Source organism: Saccostrea echinata, unplaced genomic scaffold (assembly GCF_033153115.1).
Source record: "Saccostrea echinata isolate AGI-Se365-2 ecotype Australia unplaced genomic scaffold, CSIRO_AGI_Sech_v1 ptg000001l, whole genome shotgun sequence".
NCBI lineage: Eukaryota > Metazoa > Mollusca > Bivalvia > Ostreida > Ostreidae > Saccostrea > Saccostrea echinata.
The window spans coordinates 14,995,667-15,013,742 of NW_026889750.1; the positions used below are offsets into that span (position 1 = coordinate 14,995,667).

General features: G+C 32.2%; 1 protein-coding gene across 1 annotated transcript in view; it reads right to left on the reverse strand.

Moving 5' to 3' along the window:
• LOC133185588 (oxysterol-binding protein-related protein 1-like) overlaps positions 1–18,076 on the reverse strand; it is a 329,016-nt gene that overhangs the window by 73,886 nt on the left and 237,054 nt on the right. Inside the window, exon 21 of the mRNA XM_061320895.1 lies at positions 10,328–10,446. Coding sequence (XP_061176879.1) covers positions 10,328–10,446 — 119 coding nt within the window. The remainder of the gene's footprint in view (positions 1–10,327; positions 10,447–18,076) is intronic.

Here is an 18,076-nt window from a genome sequence, read left to right on the forward strand (position 1 = left end):
CAACCAAATTGGGAAAAACTGAGCTCATTTTCAATTGGGAATGGGGCCGAATTTCGGCCCCTGAGAGGATACTGATAAATCCCTGATGTCAGGAGTGCAACAGAAAAAATGTAGTGTTGCCAAAAAAACATCAATTGTAAAATTCCGATAGAAAATTAAGACAAAAAAGAATTTTGGAAGTGTAAAATAATAACTGATATACATTTTAAACCTTAAAAATGTTATATAAATCACAAGCAGCATTAATGAGAGTCAAGTTTATGTGCATACCCAAAAATATCAGGAGTGCAACATTTGATGTTTTGCTCCCAAGCATGAAAAAACTGTTATCATTATATGATTTTCTGATTTTTATTTTGGAAAATAAAGACACAAAGAACATTTTTACCAAATAGATTTATCAATTACAGGATCTGTCTGTGCTTCAGATCTATATTTCTATGGTCAGGAGTGCAACACATTTTTTTAAAGATTCAAGTTGTGTGACAAAAAGAGTTCTATTCATGCTTAGAAGTATTCATTAATTAATAATGATCTTTTTGTATAATTTAATGCTAAATTATTGACAGTTTTATTATTAAAATCCTTCCTTTTTCAATTTTATCAATTCAGATGTGTTTTTATCTTTTTTTGTGATTTTTTAATGAACGTTAAACATAAACACACTAAAACATTGTCATAAAATTCAAGTAATTTCCTCCTCAACTTCACTGAAACAACAGAACAAGTTCTTATGTAATTTTCACTTCACAATTCTACTTTAAAGGCCCCAATGCTTTTGGTCAGGAGTGCAACAAATATGTTAGAATTATAAATCATCCAATAAGAATAAAAATAAAGAAAAAATGATGAGTAGAATTTTTCTGGTGGGTTACTGTGTTTGTCTTCTAAAGGAAAATATGCTTTAAAATATATTTTATCCTCTAAATATATATTTAAGCTAGTTTTTTGGCATAAAATAGGGAATAATTCCAGATAAAATGCAAATTTTAAATACTTTCATCTGTTTTAATTATGAAGTATTGGACTATAAGTATTGCACAATTTCATTACCACTTGATGTTGCCCACACTTTATGAATTTTTGTGTTCTATGGCTTTTATTTTAAACTTTACTGCAGTCAGGAGTGCAATAAAACTGCTTCATAATTACCGATGCTTTTTAACTATCTTTACTAAAAAATAAGTTAAAAAAAATGCTTGATACTATTTGATGTTCAAAACACTATGTCTATCAACAAATTACAGAAATTTTACAGTCAATTACTCCATACCGAGTCCAAAGATAGATTTATAGAGCTATGTATTGATAATACATCGTCACGAATTTCAAACTTGCACTTTCGTTTTCGTTTGATTAGTTTACTTAGGGAATTTCCTAAAATAAATTATTTCACTTACTTATGAATTTAATATGATAACATTTTTCAGAGAAATTGATGTATAAAATATATTCTTTGATAGTTATTGCCATCTTAATTCAGCAGATTTTACATTCCTTCTTCGATGGTCGCCATTTTGGAAACGGAAGTAGACTAAATGCTTGACTAATAACAGTAAAATATTTTTCCCTGAATAGATTGTAAATTAAAAATCAACAAAAATATAAAATATTTTTTTTATGTAACTTCTTTGTTTTTATTTGTTTTTTTAAAATATGGTTACGTATTTTATCCTGTTTGTGACAATTCTCTGGTCAATGAGTTTACCAGTCTCATGCATACTTGTCTGCCATGTGGAGAAAGATGGTATGGATTTTGAGACGTATATTTATAGTATGGGCCGTTTGTGATTTTAAAAATAAAATTTGCACTTGAAAGTGAACAAATATTAAGCCAAATGACCAAGTTAAACAACTGAATAGGCTTATTTCATTATCCAAGCAAATTGTCATACACAAGCTTATCAGTTCAATGATTAAAATTTCAAGCCGAAAATATTGCAAATAATTGTCATAATTAACAAGTACGTGCATCATTGAACCCAAGCTGATCACCACAACAATAATCAAAACATATCTATCTACTATGCCCATTATTGACACAGGTAAGGTGCCTGTGTGCATCCAGCCGTAACTAATCCCCTCATTGTCGTACTCAAGCCAGTCAAGGTAATTGGTGTCAAACTGTGTAAACAAAGGCTTCACATACGAAGTTGGAGGTGTGAACAAGGTGCTGATTATCAACAAACACTATGATAGTCCAAATTTTTGTATCAGATAAAACGAAATTCCAATATTTTCTCATTAGAATATCAGGTGAAATTATTAATAAATATATAAGAAATGGTTTTGTGCTCTGATGTTATATTGAAATAGCCGAAATATTCGTTAAACCGCTATCCGATAAAATGGAAGCCACTGTATTACACTTTGCAAATAATCTAGTATTTTTCGTAAGAGAACTCGTATATAACAATTCTTTTTTGGCTTAGATTTAAAGAATTGACTTGAATGGACAAAAAAGTGAATTTTGGGAATTTTATTGCTTCATATTTTTTCTTTTTAAAACTTTTCAAACCAGAATTGAAAAAAAATGTAAAATAACAATCAAAAAGCCACTTTTTTGCCACATGTACAAGAGAAGATACTCATTCAAGGTCTAGATTTAATCATTTATACCCCTTTTACCATTCTGAAGCATATAAAACTATAATTTCTTGTGATTATGTATTTTAGAAAGTCTTTTAAGGTGTAATGATACTTTCTTTTTTCAAAAGAAATTTTACTAATAAAAATTCTGAAACTTTTTAATCCAATTGTCTATTCTATTGCCACTTCAGGATTTTAAACTAGAATGCATTTGCAATATGATGATATAAGTGAAAAATATGTTATAAGTAGTTGAATTTTGCCAAAAAAAATTCAGTTTGGTGGTCATTTTTTTTTTAATTCACCCTTATACATAACTGCTGGTTATGCAACTGATCGATTAGCAGGCATGCTATAACAGGCCAGGGTGTTTTTTTTTAAACCCTCTTCATGATGGGAAGGAAAATCTTGAGTTTTGCTGCACTTCTGATACTCTCACACTGTGAGAATACCATTTTGATATCCTTTCACATTGTGTCAGAATATCACTTTTATTCAATAAATAAATTACAGTATTTCACTGTTGAAAATGTATTTATTTCCATAAGGTCATATTTCCATGGATTTGTATTTTCTGTTTAGTCTACATGAATGAAATTACAAAATTGTGTACATCTAATATTGTAAAAGCTTATTTGAAGAATTTTTGTCTCCCGCTTTTAAGGAAAAAAAGAAAAAGGGTGAAAGAACTGGAATAAGATAAAGAAAAACAAGAGGCCCATGGGCCATGTCACTTACCTGAGCACTGTGGCTAGGAAAAAAAGCAGAAACAAGTTCAGTTTTAAAAAGTATAAATGAATAAAAGTGGCCCTGACCTACCCCTAAAAAAAGGGGGAGTATGATTTGAACAAACTTGAATTAACACTAAGGATGCTTACACATTTCTTTGCTGAACTGTGGCTTTTTTTCCTATACGTTGAACTTTCATTGTGGTCCCATCCTATCATTGGGGGTCATGATTTGAACAATCTGACTCTACACTACCTGAGGATTCTTTCATATAACTAATCATGGCTTTGCTGTTCTTGAGAAGAAGATTTAAAAAAAATTCCTATGTATTCCTATGTATAACTTTACTCCACCGTTGTGGCCCCACCCCTGGGGGTCATGATTTGAACTAGAATCTACATCACCTGAGGATGCTTCCAAATAGATAATGACCAATCATGGCTTTGCTGTTCATGAGAAGATTTTTCCTATATATGCCTATGTAAAACTTTGCTCGTCCATTGTGGCCCCACCCTAACCCCAGTGGTGATAATTTGAACAAACTTTAACCCTAGTAGTGCTGAACCTGGAATATTCCGGTAAACAAAGCCATGTGCTGTGATCTGACCCCAGAATATTCCGGGTGACGATATTTTTAAACCGCTATTTTAGGTGGCCAATGGAAATTTTGTCTAATAAAAGCACTTTCCTTATTTGGTATTAGGTTTGAATGAATAAAAAATTCCATATACTTATATGAAATGTGATTGGTTGTGTAAATTTAGACAGGTAAAAAGGTCATGTTTATTCCGCGTGATTCAAAATGGCAGCGTACTCAAGAAAACATTTTTCAATGCACTAGTAAACTTGTTTAGAGACTAAAATCGCGGTAAAAAACTTGATAGATATTTACAAGATGTTTTCGACATTTTCTAAGAAGATTATGCTAAACATGTTTTAAGGGAGCCGACTGGGGTTTAATTGTGTGAAAAATACTATAGAGAAACTCTTTAATTTTATACCATATGTACCTTACATTGACTTCAGTATACATACCAAGTTTAGTGAAAATCTACTGTCTGGTTATTTTTTAGGGACCATCTCAAAATACAGGTATATTTACTATAGGATTCTATAGGAAAATACCATTTTTTCGCACTTCTGAGCAGATTATACAAATGCTACTATAGACTTTTTGCTCAAATTATATTATTTGATGGGTAATACTATATTGTACATTTTGTGCAAGAAACACAAAATTCTACCGTCTGGTTTCCAGAGGGGGCATCTCAAAATGTCAAAATTCATGATATTTTCCTGTTTTTATGGATTACAACAAAACATGACAGATACCACAGATTGACATAAAAAAATGATAAAAATGATTGTTAGATTCTCAATTTCCTATGTTAAAAATTTCAAGAGCATGTATTTTATACTTTTTATTTTATGGCATAATTAATGACCCCGCTTCAAGAACTTCGGTTATTCATAACGTCAAAAACACACTATTACGACGTCTATCTACCCATCATTTGAAAAATCGTTTAAAAAATCAGTAATTTAAAAACTTAATTAGATATTTTAACCTGAGATTTCCTAAATTTGTTAATTTTTATAAATTATGTAAAAATAGTTGATTTAAAAGGGTAAATACGCTTTATTTTACTATGCTGCACGAAGTATTGCGCAATGAAAACCCCAGTCGGTCCCCTTAAATGTGAAATTTTCTAGATGGCGATCGGCCCATGCCAAGGTTGGATTCACGGGTGTAGAGTTCGATATGTCAGAGTTAAAAATGATCCTAAGTATTCGCATGTGAGTTAAGGCTAGGAATAGGCGTTCTATGCAAATGAGCTAATAAAAACGCATAAGAGGTATATTTATTATTCAGAGAAAGTTTTGATTTATTTTCTTATGCATACTTAGTACCCAGGATATGTTACAGCCAGTACACATTATGACGTCATATTATGACGTCATTGATCTTACCTACTGGAGGTAATAAAACACATCAACAAAACATCTTCAGCGCAAGGGATTATCTTATTTAATTTTACATAAAAATTGTATAATGCTAAGAAGAATATTCTATAGATCAATTAAACTGCTGCACAAATCCTAGGCATTCTCTCATTTGATCAGAATTTGAGGAAACTTATACTGGACTGTACATTTTTACCCTGATTCAACTTAAAACTTTACAAATAGAAATTATACAACTGAGCTGTTGATATTTTGCAGCAATACCAGCAATCTTTAGAATATTTTGCTTCTAAACATATCTTTTTTCAGTTAAATAAAATAGAGCATGCCCTTGTGCCGAAGATTTTTTTGTTGATGTCCATTATAATCTTGTGTAGTAAGGAACAATGACGTCATTATATGACGTCATAATGTGTACTGGCTCTTTCATATCTGTATAATATAGTCCTTTGGCATTTTAACTAGTTTATTTGCATAGAAATGCCTATACCTAGCCTTAACTCACCTGCGTTTTATTTCATATAAACACAACAGAAATAAAGAAAATCATATCAAATAGTTTAAAGAAGCCAGATTAAGAGAGAAATATGGCAAATGTCAAGATTCCACATCAAGATAAATCAACAATGGTATTTCTTACGATGTGACTACATAAACATTGAAAAGTTGTACCAAAACTATGTCCCTGTATAAAGAATTATCTGTATTACCATCAGTAAGCATTTTAGTGAATAAAAGTTTAGTCCCATGAAGAAAAAGTTGTGTTTTTTGTAATATATTTGCTTTAGCTGTAAATTACTTATTTATGCAAAGAATGAAAACTGGCAATCAAAATATTGAAGTCCTATCTCTGCTGAACATTTTGATGTATAATATGTCTACGTTTTTTCAATAAAATCTGAATTAAATCGCTTCAACAAATGAACCCCAACACAGGCAAAAATATTCAGCTCAGAGCACTAACACTGTGTATTTTATATAGCGCTACTAGGGTTAATTTACACTACCTGAGGATGCTTCCATATAAACATGAACAATCATAGTTTGCTGATCTTGTAAACAAGATTCTTAAAGATTTTTCCTATATAGTCCTATGTAAAACTTTGATCATCCATTGTGACCCCACCCTACCCCCGGGGTCATGATTTGAACAAACTGGAATCTGCACTACCTGAGGATGCTACCACATAAGTATGACCAATCATAGCTTTGTTGTTCTTGAGAACATGATTTGTAAAGATTTTTCTCATATATTCATATGTATCACTTTGCTCTTCCATTGTGGCCCCACCCTACCCCAGGGGTCATGATTTGAACAAATCTGAATCTACACTACCTGAGGATGCTTCCAAATAAATATGACCAATCATGGCTTTCCTGTTTTTGAGAAGAAGACTTCTAAAGATTTTTCCTATATATTCCTTTGTAAAAATTTGCTTGTCAATTGTGGTCCCACCCTACCCCTTTGGGTCATGACTTAAACAAAATTGGATCTACACTACCTGAGGATGATTCTACTTAAGTTTCATCTTTCCTGGCCTAGTGTTTCTTGAGAAGAAGACTTTAAAAGATGTCATTAATTTTTCACTAATTTGTAATTATCTCCCCTTGAAAGAGAACATGGCCCTTCATTTGAACAAACTTGAATCCCCGTCACCCAAGGATACTTTGTGCCAAGTTTGGTTGAAATTGGCCCAGTGGTTTTGGAGAAGATGAAATTGTGAAAAGTTTACAACGATGCCGACAACAACGACAACGACAGACAATGGACAAATTTCGAGCAGAAAAGCTCACTTGAATCTTCGGCTCATGTGAGCTAAAAAGGTAAGCCTTAACCTTTCAGCTTTTGGCCTTAAAGACAATCAGAGTCTTTTTAAAGTAAATTCATGACCAAAAGTTTCATTGCATAAGCTTACAGAAAACTAAAATTATTAGCTAAAAACTATATATGCAATATATATTTCTGACCTTGACATTTGACCTTTTGAGCTGTAAACCAATATGGTTTTTTTTAAGGTCATGGGGAGTTGTGATATAAAACTTCATTGTAAAATCTCAAAGTTTTAAGATTGATTGTATGTTGTTTTACGTCCCATTCGAGAAATTTTCACTCATATAAGATGTCACCATGTACCGGTGAAGGGCTTCAAATTTTGACCTTTACTTGGCACTCAGGGCCACTGAGCAGTGAGGGATCTTTATCGTGCCACATCTGCCGTGACACAGGACCTCGGTTTTTAAGGTCTCATCCGAAGGACCCGCAACTTTCCCTTTAAAGTGCCGAGCGCATGGCGAAGGAACAGTTGCTACCCATTTTTTATCGACTTAGGTCAGTCACGGCTGAGATTCAAACTCACGACCTCCCATTCACGGAGCGAGCGCTCTACCGACTAAGCTACCATGAACGGTCAAAGGTTTAAGATATAGTTTGTAAAAAGTGTTCCACAGACAGAATGTATGAATTTCTGACCTTGACTTCTGACCTTTTGCCTTAGAAATCGATAAAGGTCTACTTTACTTCAAAAGGAGTTATGATATTAAATTTCTTGAAGAAAGCTTAGAGAAATCTAAAGTTATCATCTGGAAAAGTAATTTAAAATGTATTAATCTATGATCTTTGACCTCAAAATCATTAGGGGTCTCTTTATGCCATAAGAAATTGTGATACATAATTTCATTGCAAAAGCTCAAAGACTTTTTAAGATATATTCTGGAAACAAAAGTGTAACACACAAACAGAATGTAAGAATTTTGAGATCAGTCACTGTAGCCTAGTGGTAAGGCGTTTGCTTTATGTTCGGCCTGGGTTCATTCTTGTTCGCCGTGTCGCATCAAACCTAAAATGTAAAGCACGGTGGGCATTGGCACAATAAAGAACCCTCACTACTCAATGGCACCGAGTGCTGAGTATAGGTCTAAATTAGAAGCCCTTCAGCAGCATACAGTGACATCTCTATAAAAGTGAAAAGTTCTTGAATGGGACTAACAATCAATTGATCAATCTGACCTTTTGACCTCAAAATCGATAGGGGTCTTTACATCATAGAGAGTTAAGACATTAAATTTTATTGAAGAAAGATCAAAGAAAATTAAAGTTATCATCTGGAATGTATTTTTCCCTTGACCTTTAAACTTTTGACCTCAAAATCAATATGGGTCTACTTTAATCCACAGGGCCTTGCTATGTACAATTTCTTTGCGAAAGTTTTAAAGCTTCTCAAGATATTGCACGGAACCTAAAGTGTTAAAGACAGACAGAAATAAATACAGACAGACGGAGGGACAGACAGACCCAAATTGATATCCCCCACTTTCAGTGAAAGCAGGGACAAAAATTATACTGATCTGCTGCAATTTTTTCCCTATCAAGATTTGAATTATTTATTTTTTTTTTTTCACAAATTATAAGCTCATCTCAACATGTAAAGAAGTACTAGTGTTTTTTAAAGTAGGTTAAAAAGGGATTAAACTAGTAAACTGGGGTAGTATCAAGTTTTTCTAATTTTTAAAATATTTCCTTAATTTTAACTTTCCCAATTTCATCAAATTGTCATTTAATTTTCCCAAATACAAAAAAATGGCTTTTCTCATATTGGGCTGATAAATCCCTGGGTAAAAAAATAAATTTAAGTTTTCATTTTATGATGATGATCAAGCAGTTTGCTCACATGATAACTTTATGCATAAATTATACCTTAAATAAAAGAGGCCCATGGGTCACAATGCTCACCTGAGTCACTAATCGCACTTCTGTCTTTCATCAGCTGACTCTTTTTTCACTTGCATATTCCTTTTAAGAAAAATTTTGATAACCCATTGAAACCAATCCCTATCCCTGTGGGCCATGATTTGAACAAATTTCAATCTACAGTACCTGATGATGCTTCCATATCAAAATGACTTATCATGGCTTTGCTGTTCCTGGAAATAGATTTTTCAAGACTTATTTCCCTCTATATATTCCTATGTAAAACTCTGATCCTTCATTGTACACCACCTACCCAAGGGGGTCACGATTTTAACAAACTTGAATCTACGTTACCTGAAGATGCTTTCATATATTACAAATGATGACTTTGTTGTTCTTCAGAAGATGATTTTTAAAGATTTTTCCTATGTATTCCTATGTAAAACTTAGATCCCCCATTGTGGTCCCTCCCTACTCCCAGGGGTCATGATTCGAACAAACTTGAATTTAAAGTAACTAAAGATGCTTCCATATATAAATAAGACTAATCATGGCATTGCTGTTCTTGATAAGAAGATTTTTAAATCTTTTTTTTTCTATAATTATATTCTTTCGAAGATTGTGGTCCCACTGTACCCCCTGGGGATCATGATATGGACAATCTTAGATCTAAACTATGTCAGGAAGCTCTCACATAAGTTTCATTTTTTCTGGCCCAGTGGTTCTTGAGAAGAAGATTTTTAAATGACTCTCCAATTTTCAATATTTCTTTATTACCTCCCAATAGAAGAGGGTGTGTTTTTCATTTGAAAAAAAAAAAATAAAATCCCTTTCACTCAAGGATATTCTGTGCCAAGTTTGGTTCAAAGTGGCCCAGTGACTCTAGAGAAGAAAAAAAAATGTGAGAAGTTTAAAATGGCTTCAACAACAATGAGAATGACAGACAATAGACAAATTTTGATCAGAAAAGCTCACTTGAGGCTTGGCTCAGGTGAGCTAAATAGTGAATAAAATATAATTGTACTGTTGGAACTTTGCATAAATGAAAATTGTTTGTCTCATTACTTATCAATGAATATATCATGCCATGTAAAAGAACGAACTTTTAGTCCAGAAGGAAGAAATTCCACAGATTTTTTGCGACTGTGTAGTTAAGCATAAATATGTCTTGCTCGGAAAAAAGTATACCTACAGTATAACCTTGTTTGAAGTGGCATTTAAGAGATACACACAGTTCAAATTTCACTAAAATTTTTTTCTTTTTGCTTAAATAAACACATTTTACGACAAGATATCTAAGGTTTATCTTGAACCACTTTTCTTTCTTTTATGACCAAAGGAAAACATATTACTCACTCAGGACTGTATATATATCCATCAACTTTGTTCAGATCTTTCCCAAACCATCCACCCTGTTTATAATTCAGCACAGCTTTATGCTTCGTATTATGGTTCTGAATTTCTTGAACTCCATACTGAAAAAAAATGTGTTTGTGAAAAACCAACAACACTGTATATCCTATGTCTTGGATCTACTAAATAGATACAGTCACCAATGGAAATTTATATAAATCACTAAAAATGACCAATAACACAGAGAATTAAAACTTGTCAATTAGTTCGCGAACTTTTTGATCACCCCTCATAGGTATGATAGATGCAAACATTGAAAAAAAACAAGAGGCTCAAGGGCCTTAACGGTCACCTGAGTATAATACAACAATTTAGAGGATCCATAAACCGATAAATGAAGCTTTGTTGCCGAAAAGCAAGAAAAATAGTATGATTAGCATCAAGAAAATAATTGGTCTAGTATCTATCTGTCCCCTATTTAACACTATTACCATGCAGACCATTAACAAACTGTCTATTTTTTAACCCCATGTTATTACTTCTCACATTGGCCTCTCTTGGCCTTTGAAGAACATTTAAAAAGATGTTATTTTTTCTTGTTTTTATTCATTTATTATTTCCAAGTCTACCTGATCATTAAAACTTTGAAAGTACTTTTTGTATTATACAATAAATATTCTTGCATAATTTTCTTATTCTATTGACCTTTCAAAAATACATTCTTTACAGTGAATAATTATCAAAGGTGAAAGGCAAAGGGGAATAACTTTGCTCAGCAGAATACAAGTTAAGAGGGCTGGGTAGTTGTGGCCATTTTCAGACTATATTGATCTCCTTTAGAAGAAGAGCTCCATATAAAGATATACAAAAATGATCAAATTTTAAAACTCAAATGTATGAAATTTTTGTTTCCCAAATGATAGTTGACAGCTTAAGATATCATATCTAAAAAATTAAGTTATATCTGATGGTTAATTTGTTGACCCCCCAGCCTCCTTAATAGAGCCCTGGCCAGGACCAGAACACTTGACAAAATGGTCCAGTTGTTCAAAATTCTGGTAAAAATACCCTTGCATATTAAAACTTTTACTCTGTTTGCCTCAAATATACCCAGAAGCATAGAAGATTTTCAAAGAAATGCATTTTCACTATATTATTAAATAAATAAAGCCCCACCCTTACAACAGAAAATCTGACCCATTGGCCATGAACTCACAATTCTGGAAGAAGCAACCTTGCTTATCATAACTATACACTTGTTTCTTAATTGCTTTATAACCAGTAGTAGAAAAAATATTTTGAAAGAAATTATGCATTTTCACTATATTATCAATAGAGCCCCCCCCCCCCTTTCACCAGAACCCCTGACCCAGGGGCCATGAATTTCAAGATTTTAAAAGAGACATTCTTCCTTATCAGAACCATGCACTTCCTTTGTTTGAAAAATACCCAGGAGCAGAGATATATAATTAATAGAACCCCACCCTAACACCAGAACCCCTGACCCAGGGGCCATGAAATTCATAATTACTGAGGAGGCAGCCATGTTCATCTTAACTTTGTACTTAGTTTATTTAATATCCAGGAGCAGAGAACAAGATCTTCAAAGAATTATTGCATTTTCACTATATATATCAACAGAACCCTGCCCCATCGCCAGAACCCCGGGCCATGAAATTCACAATTTTGGAAGAGGCAACCATGCTCTTCATAACTATGCACTTAGTTAGTTTATTAAATGCCAGGGTTCTCCATCATTTCAGATTTAACAGTGATGCAAGACTTATGCAAAGCGCTAATATTTGCGGTCATTTCGCGACTGAATTCGCGAAGGAACCATAAAATAAATTGAAAAACATACAGGCCCTAATCAGGCAAAAGTTTAATACACAAATCATAATAGCATTAATTATTTGACAAAATGATTGATAAATTCAGTAATAAAAACAATCGATATCAATAAAACATATTGTTTAATAAAAATTAGGATGTTTCTGAAATATATGTATGCATGAAAAAGACCCTCCCCTTCCCAAAAACATACGTACTTATAAATAAACAAATATTAGCATATAGGATCTGAAAAAAAAAAAAGCAACTTTTAAGCATTTAACCCTAATTTAAAAAAAAAAAAAGTTTACAAAAGGTAAATTATACACCTACAGGGTTCATTTATACAGGACAGAGGAAATTCTGGTATGTCACACAATCATGCTTACATCTAGCCTATATTTGCAAATATTGGTCTGAAGACTGAAGTACATCTTAAAACTTGTGAATTAAGAAAAGTTTAGAGTCATATTTTGGTGGATCTATCCTTAATTTTTCATTAATACAAGAACACGTGGTTAGTTCGATACATCAATTTCCATTGCAGAGTTGTCATTCGTTCCTCCCTCAGACACCTCTGCAATGGGCTCGTGTCAAGATTTTTGACATAAGGTAAAAAACATGACATTCCGAGGATTATTTTAAATTAAACTAATAGTTCTAGATCTACTGAGTAAACAAGTACCTTAAAAGACAAACATTAGTGCAGGAATTTAATTATAATGAATCAAAAAAAACTTAAACTTAACACTGTGATATACGCAATCCAATGACAGGGGTGAATGTATGAGCTGATGGTAGAGAGTGACAATACACATTTACAAAATTTTGACTTGCAGTGCCAGTGCAAATTTAGAGCCGTAGTTACAGTCCCTGAAACATTCTACTTTCCCACTTGAACGGTGAGTGAACGCTGAGCGAACAGTGAGTGAACGATGTATGAACACTGAACGCAACTTGGTGAACGGTAGGTGAACAGTTAGCGAACGCAGAACACGAATGGAGCCCGAACGCGATCGCAAAGTGAACGGTGAACGAACGGTGAAAGCAAGATGAACGATTTATTTGGAATTCCTCTGATCTTTTCCATGCATTGTATCTATTCTTTTGTATTCTAATGTTAGGTGCAAAATAAATAAATAAATAAATAAATAAATATTCAAAAATTGTCCTAAGAAAGATGAAACATGCACATGAAGTAAAACTATTAATTAAGTTTCTTACAATATTTTTGCAAATATGTATCATGTTTAAATTCAGCCATTTATTCACACGATTTTTATCGCTGTAAAACATTGCATTAATTGTTATTCTAGTTGTAAAATAAAAATGTTTATTCTTATTTGATATAAAAAACCATTTAATATAATGATTTTCGAAGAGGATATTACTGACTTTCGGAATGAATTACAACAGTTGTAAAAACCATACATGTATTTCTGTGTCAAGGCGATTCCGTGTAAAATAATGAGGAAAAAAAAATATATTGCATAAATACACTCGTATTTTAAACATTTAATGCAATAATATATTTATGTGTCTTTTCATTTTTATGATTATTTATTGAGCAGACTTCTACATTTATCTGTAGACAATTCTCCGTGATTATACTCTGACAAGATGATACAAAGACGCATTCATATTATTTGTTATAGATTAAATTTGCAAAACTTGATATTTAAGTAATATGTTGTCATAGTCTTGATTAAATGGACAAATGAGAGAGAGAGAGAGAGATTCTGTTTAGCCCCCCCCCTTTCCACAAATGCATGTACATGTACTTATATAAACAAAAATTCTTAATTTTTATCTAAATATATCAGGCAGTGAAAGTAACCTTTCTTTTATCAACAAATTCATTTTTTTGACAACAGGGATTTATCAGCCTATTTTGGGAAACGCCATTTTGGGGGAATTGGGAAAAAATTATCGGCTATTTGATGAAATTGGGAAAAATTTAAAATGTTGCTTAAATCATGTATTCAGGTGTAAATCATTTAACATTTCAGCATGAACTCTAATTAGGGCAACCAACCAGACAATTCAATATGATCCAACTTCATCATACAAGATCAATTATGAATAATTGACTAATAAAAGTAAAATTGACTTCAATGAGTATAAAGTAGTTACCTATACAACTTAGGGTAGTACATGTGTGAATGAGATTCCAATTTAGGTCATTATAGATCTGTTTCTGGAGATTATAAACCTCCTTCAAAAAATTACTAGAAGTACACATTTTCTTGAAGTCCTCTTTTAATATGTATTAAAATATTGAAAATATATTTTTCTATCTGAGATAATGCCTACAGTTCTTACCATTCACCCGTAGATCAATTGAGTAGGTGGAGATAACTTTAATAAATCTATACCATTACACAATATATCCAATCAGAAAAACAGAGGAAATTCGGATTAAAAGTTGGCAATGTTTTTACGGTGTTTTTAAACATGTGTTATGACTGTAGCTTTGCTAAATGAGTAAAATTGATGAAAATTACAGAGAATGTGACAATTTTCAGAGCTCCAGATAAGGTGCGTATTTGCAGAAATATGCATTGAATTTTTCAAAATACGCATTAAAAATTAAAATAGGGTGCAAAATTACGCATTAGCAATCATAAATACGTATTACACTAAGTACTGCGTACAACGGATTGAATGATACAAGTACGATTCAACTAATTATGTGAATTGAGGTCAACTCAGTGTCTGAATTTTTATCAAAAGGTAAGCGTATTCGGAATAACCTAAGTCGATTTCCAGTTCGGGAGAAAGATTTGAATATTAAATACTCGTATTTTGTTTGAAAATATCACAGATTTCCATTGTTCATATAAGATCCAAATTTTCGTTCTTGACGCGCACACGTCGATACTGTCAAAATTGCACAAAACACGCATGGTGTCTAATTTATCCTTTTAATCACTGTTTATTAAACATTTCTTATATATTTAACATTTTCTGTAGCTATAATATCATCTTAAGTCCGCCGACAACCTTTATTAATTGTATGAAAATAATTGCTTTTTGCTTTCCACATGCTCCTTTGCTACATGTATAAATAGCGCCACACGACTTTTAATGCAAACGGGCAGTAACTCTAAAACTTTTACCTGGATCGATGCCAACAATTTATATAGCAAAATCTAATATATATTTCATTAACCTAATTGATAAATGCAGAATCTGTCCTTTTTTATTTGCATTCCTCTGTCAAAAACACTTATTTCGATAACAAACTAAAAATCACATTAGATGTCAAAAGAGCAAAAGATTAACAAAATACTTTTTGATTACTTTGCTGAAAAGCAAAATCTGCATTGATTTGAAAATCAGGGAGTAAATACACTTTGAGGTAAAAAATTATCTGGAGCTCTGAATTTTACTCTGTGTTTTTCCAAGATAATTAAATATAAAAGCATTGTTCACCAATTGGGAAAAAATACTGCCAAATTGGGAAAAACTGAACTCATTTTCAATTGGGAATGGGGCCGAATTTCGGCCCCTGAGAAGGTAGTGATAAATCCCTGGACAGTCATAATCGCTTTTTATTTTCCTGCTTCAAAGTTAACAGGAAGTCCACATGCTTGTCCTGTCAATCCTGTCAATCAAAATCATTCGACACTATGCAGGTGTGAAAGTCTCGTCACACCAAAGGCGAAGTGCTACACTGTAGTGTTTCCAAGATGTTTTAACAATTTATATCATTTCTAGATCTGATTCCAACTTTTCCAAAAAAATAAATCAATAAATAAAATACATTAGGCATAAACTGGTTGAATGAATTTGAAACATACTCCCTGGCCAATTTAAAATACCGGACCACCATTGGCACGTGTATATTTTGAACTACTATTGCTTAATGACTTTTTTAGATGCATGTTTGCTTTGAGACTGAATTGTTTGTACTGGTTGAATGAATTTGAAACATACTCCCTGGCCAATTTAAAATACCGGACCACCATTGGCACGTGTATATTTTGAACTACTATTGCTTAATGACTTTTTTAGATGCATGTTTGCTTTGAGACTGAATTGTTTGTGCTGCAAAACACATTAACTTCTTTTTAAATATAAATTAAAACATACTGGAAATACTGACTAAGTAACCGATTTAGGTGGAAGGGGGTGGGGGGTCTTAATCATATCGAATGGCAAACGTAAAGTTATTGTGAAGGAAGGACTTTTTTCCTCTCTAACAATAGACTTTATTATGTAAAGTAGAAAAAAATGTAGTGTATTAGATTTAAATAAATATTTTTTAACCACACTATCAATTTAATTTGCTCCAAAGATATTTAAGTACAGGTCCACGTAAGAATCAGGCAATCGGTGATAAGTCGAATATTTCATATTTGGCCAATATTTTTTCATATGATATTGCTTGATACAGTAGTAAATCAATTAACAATTTTTTATGAAAAGGAAAACTATTGAGAAATTTTGATAAATTGCTTGAAGTTTGACAAGATTTTTTCCTAATTCTAAGTGCATTGTGTGTTAAATTTAACTTTCATGTAATTGTTTCTTGGTTACATTTATCACATTATTATGAATTTTCCTATTCAGTGTACCAAGTTTACTCTGGAATTAACTTTATATCTCTTAAATAGTATTAATTAGAATATTATCATAAAGGATTTTGTTCAACTGCAGAAAATCATGCAGCTGCAATATTTGATTTACTATACAATTATATGAGCAACAATATGATATTTTTAATTGCATATTAAACAAATATGCCATGTATATGTTGTTCGACATACTAAACTAAATGTTTTAATATGAAAATTTCCAAGTTTATTCTTAAATGACATCAACAATGACCAGTTTGCAAAAAGGTTTAACATGTTTAATGTTAACAATTTACAAATTGCATGTACAATGCATTACACAAAGTAGATAGAAAAGTTGTTACAATATCAGTTCTTTTTCATTCCATCCAAATGATTTTAAAAAATCCTTTTAAACAGTACTTTTCAAGGCAAACATGCACATTCAAAAGACATGCATATTTAAAATTCTGAACTTGGTCAATTAAATGGACTGGTGGTGCTTCTACTTTTGGATGGTTTCAGTTGTTTTCTCAACTAAATCTCAACTTGTATTTATTTTTATTCCCTTTTTACAAAAGGTAATGCGCAATGTAGGACATTCTACCTACACTACTGTCACTAGCTTTTAAGGTGGTAAATCGCAACAAATTAGGCACCAGATTCTCTGCTTGATGTGATTTTAGAAAATTCTTTCATTTGTAAAGTTCTTTTCCTCCTTTTTTTTCACTAAATTTTGAAGTTCGGACAGGAGAAAACCTCCACTGTTTGAGAATTAAGATGAAAGAACTCTTCTGCAGCTTGAACTTGTCTGAAAAATTAAATGCAGAGGCATATTACCCAGCATTTTAAACTCTGAATAAGCATAAAATATAATATTATGAGACGATTTCATTACGTATCCCTAAAAGACATTTTTAAAGTCTTAAGCAAGATATTTTTTTTTATAATATTGGTAGTTTAAATAAATATCTATACCCATTTTATAAAATGGGGTGCTCCTTTAATACATAGGAAGGATTTCCAAGAAGAAAAATAATTACACCCAACTTTGAAGTAATTTTGAAAAAGACCGAAAATTATGGCACTTAAAACTTATGGAAAAAAGGTTGTTATTATTTTTGGTTGACATCAAAAGGGTTTTCCCCACTGTTAGTTTAAAAAACTACTTACCTGCACATGTTGCATCACAAACTCTCTTTTTCTGAGATAATTTCCATATTTCAGCAGGATTTCGGAAAATAATTCCATAAATGTAAGATATATAATGGTGTCTTAAAATAACCACAATCAAGTGTTACATAGGCTATGTTGTTCTCAAATCGAATGTCGCATGACTTGAATAAGTCTGCATTTCCTCGCC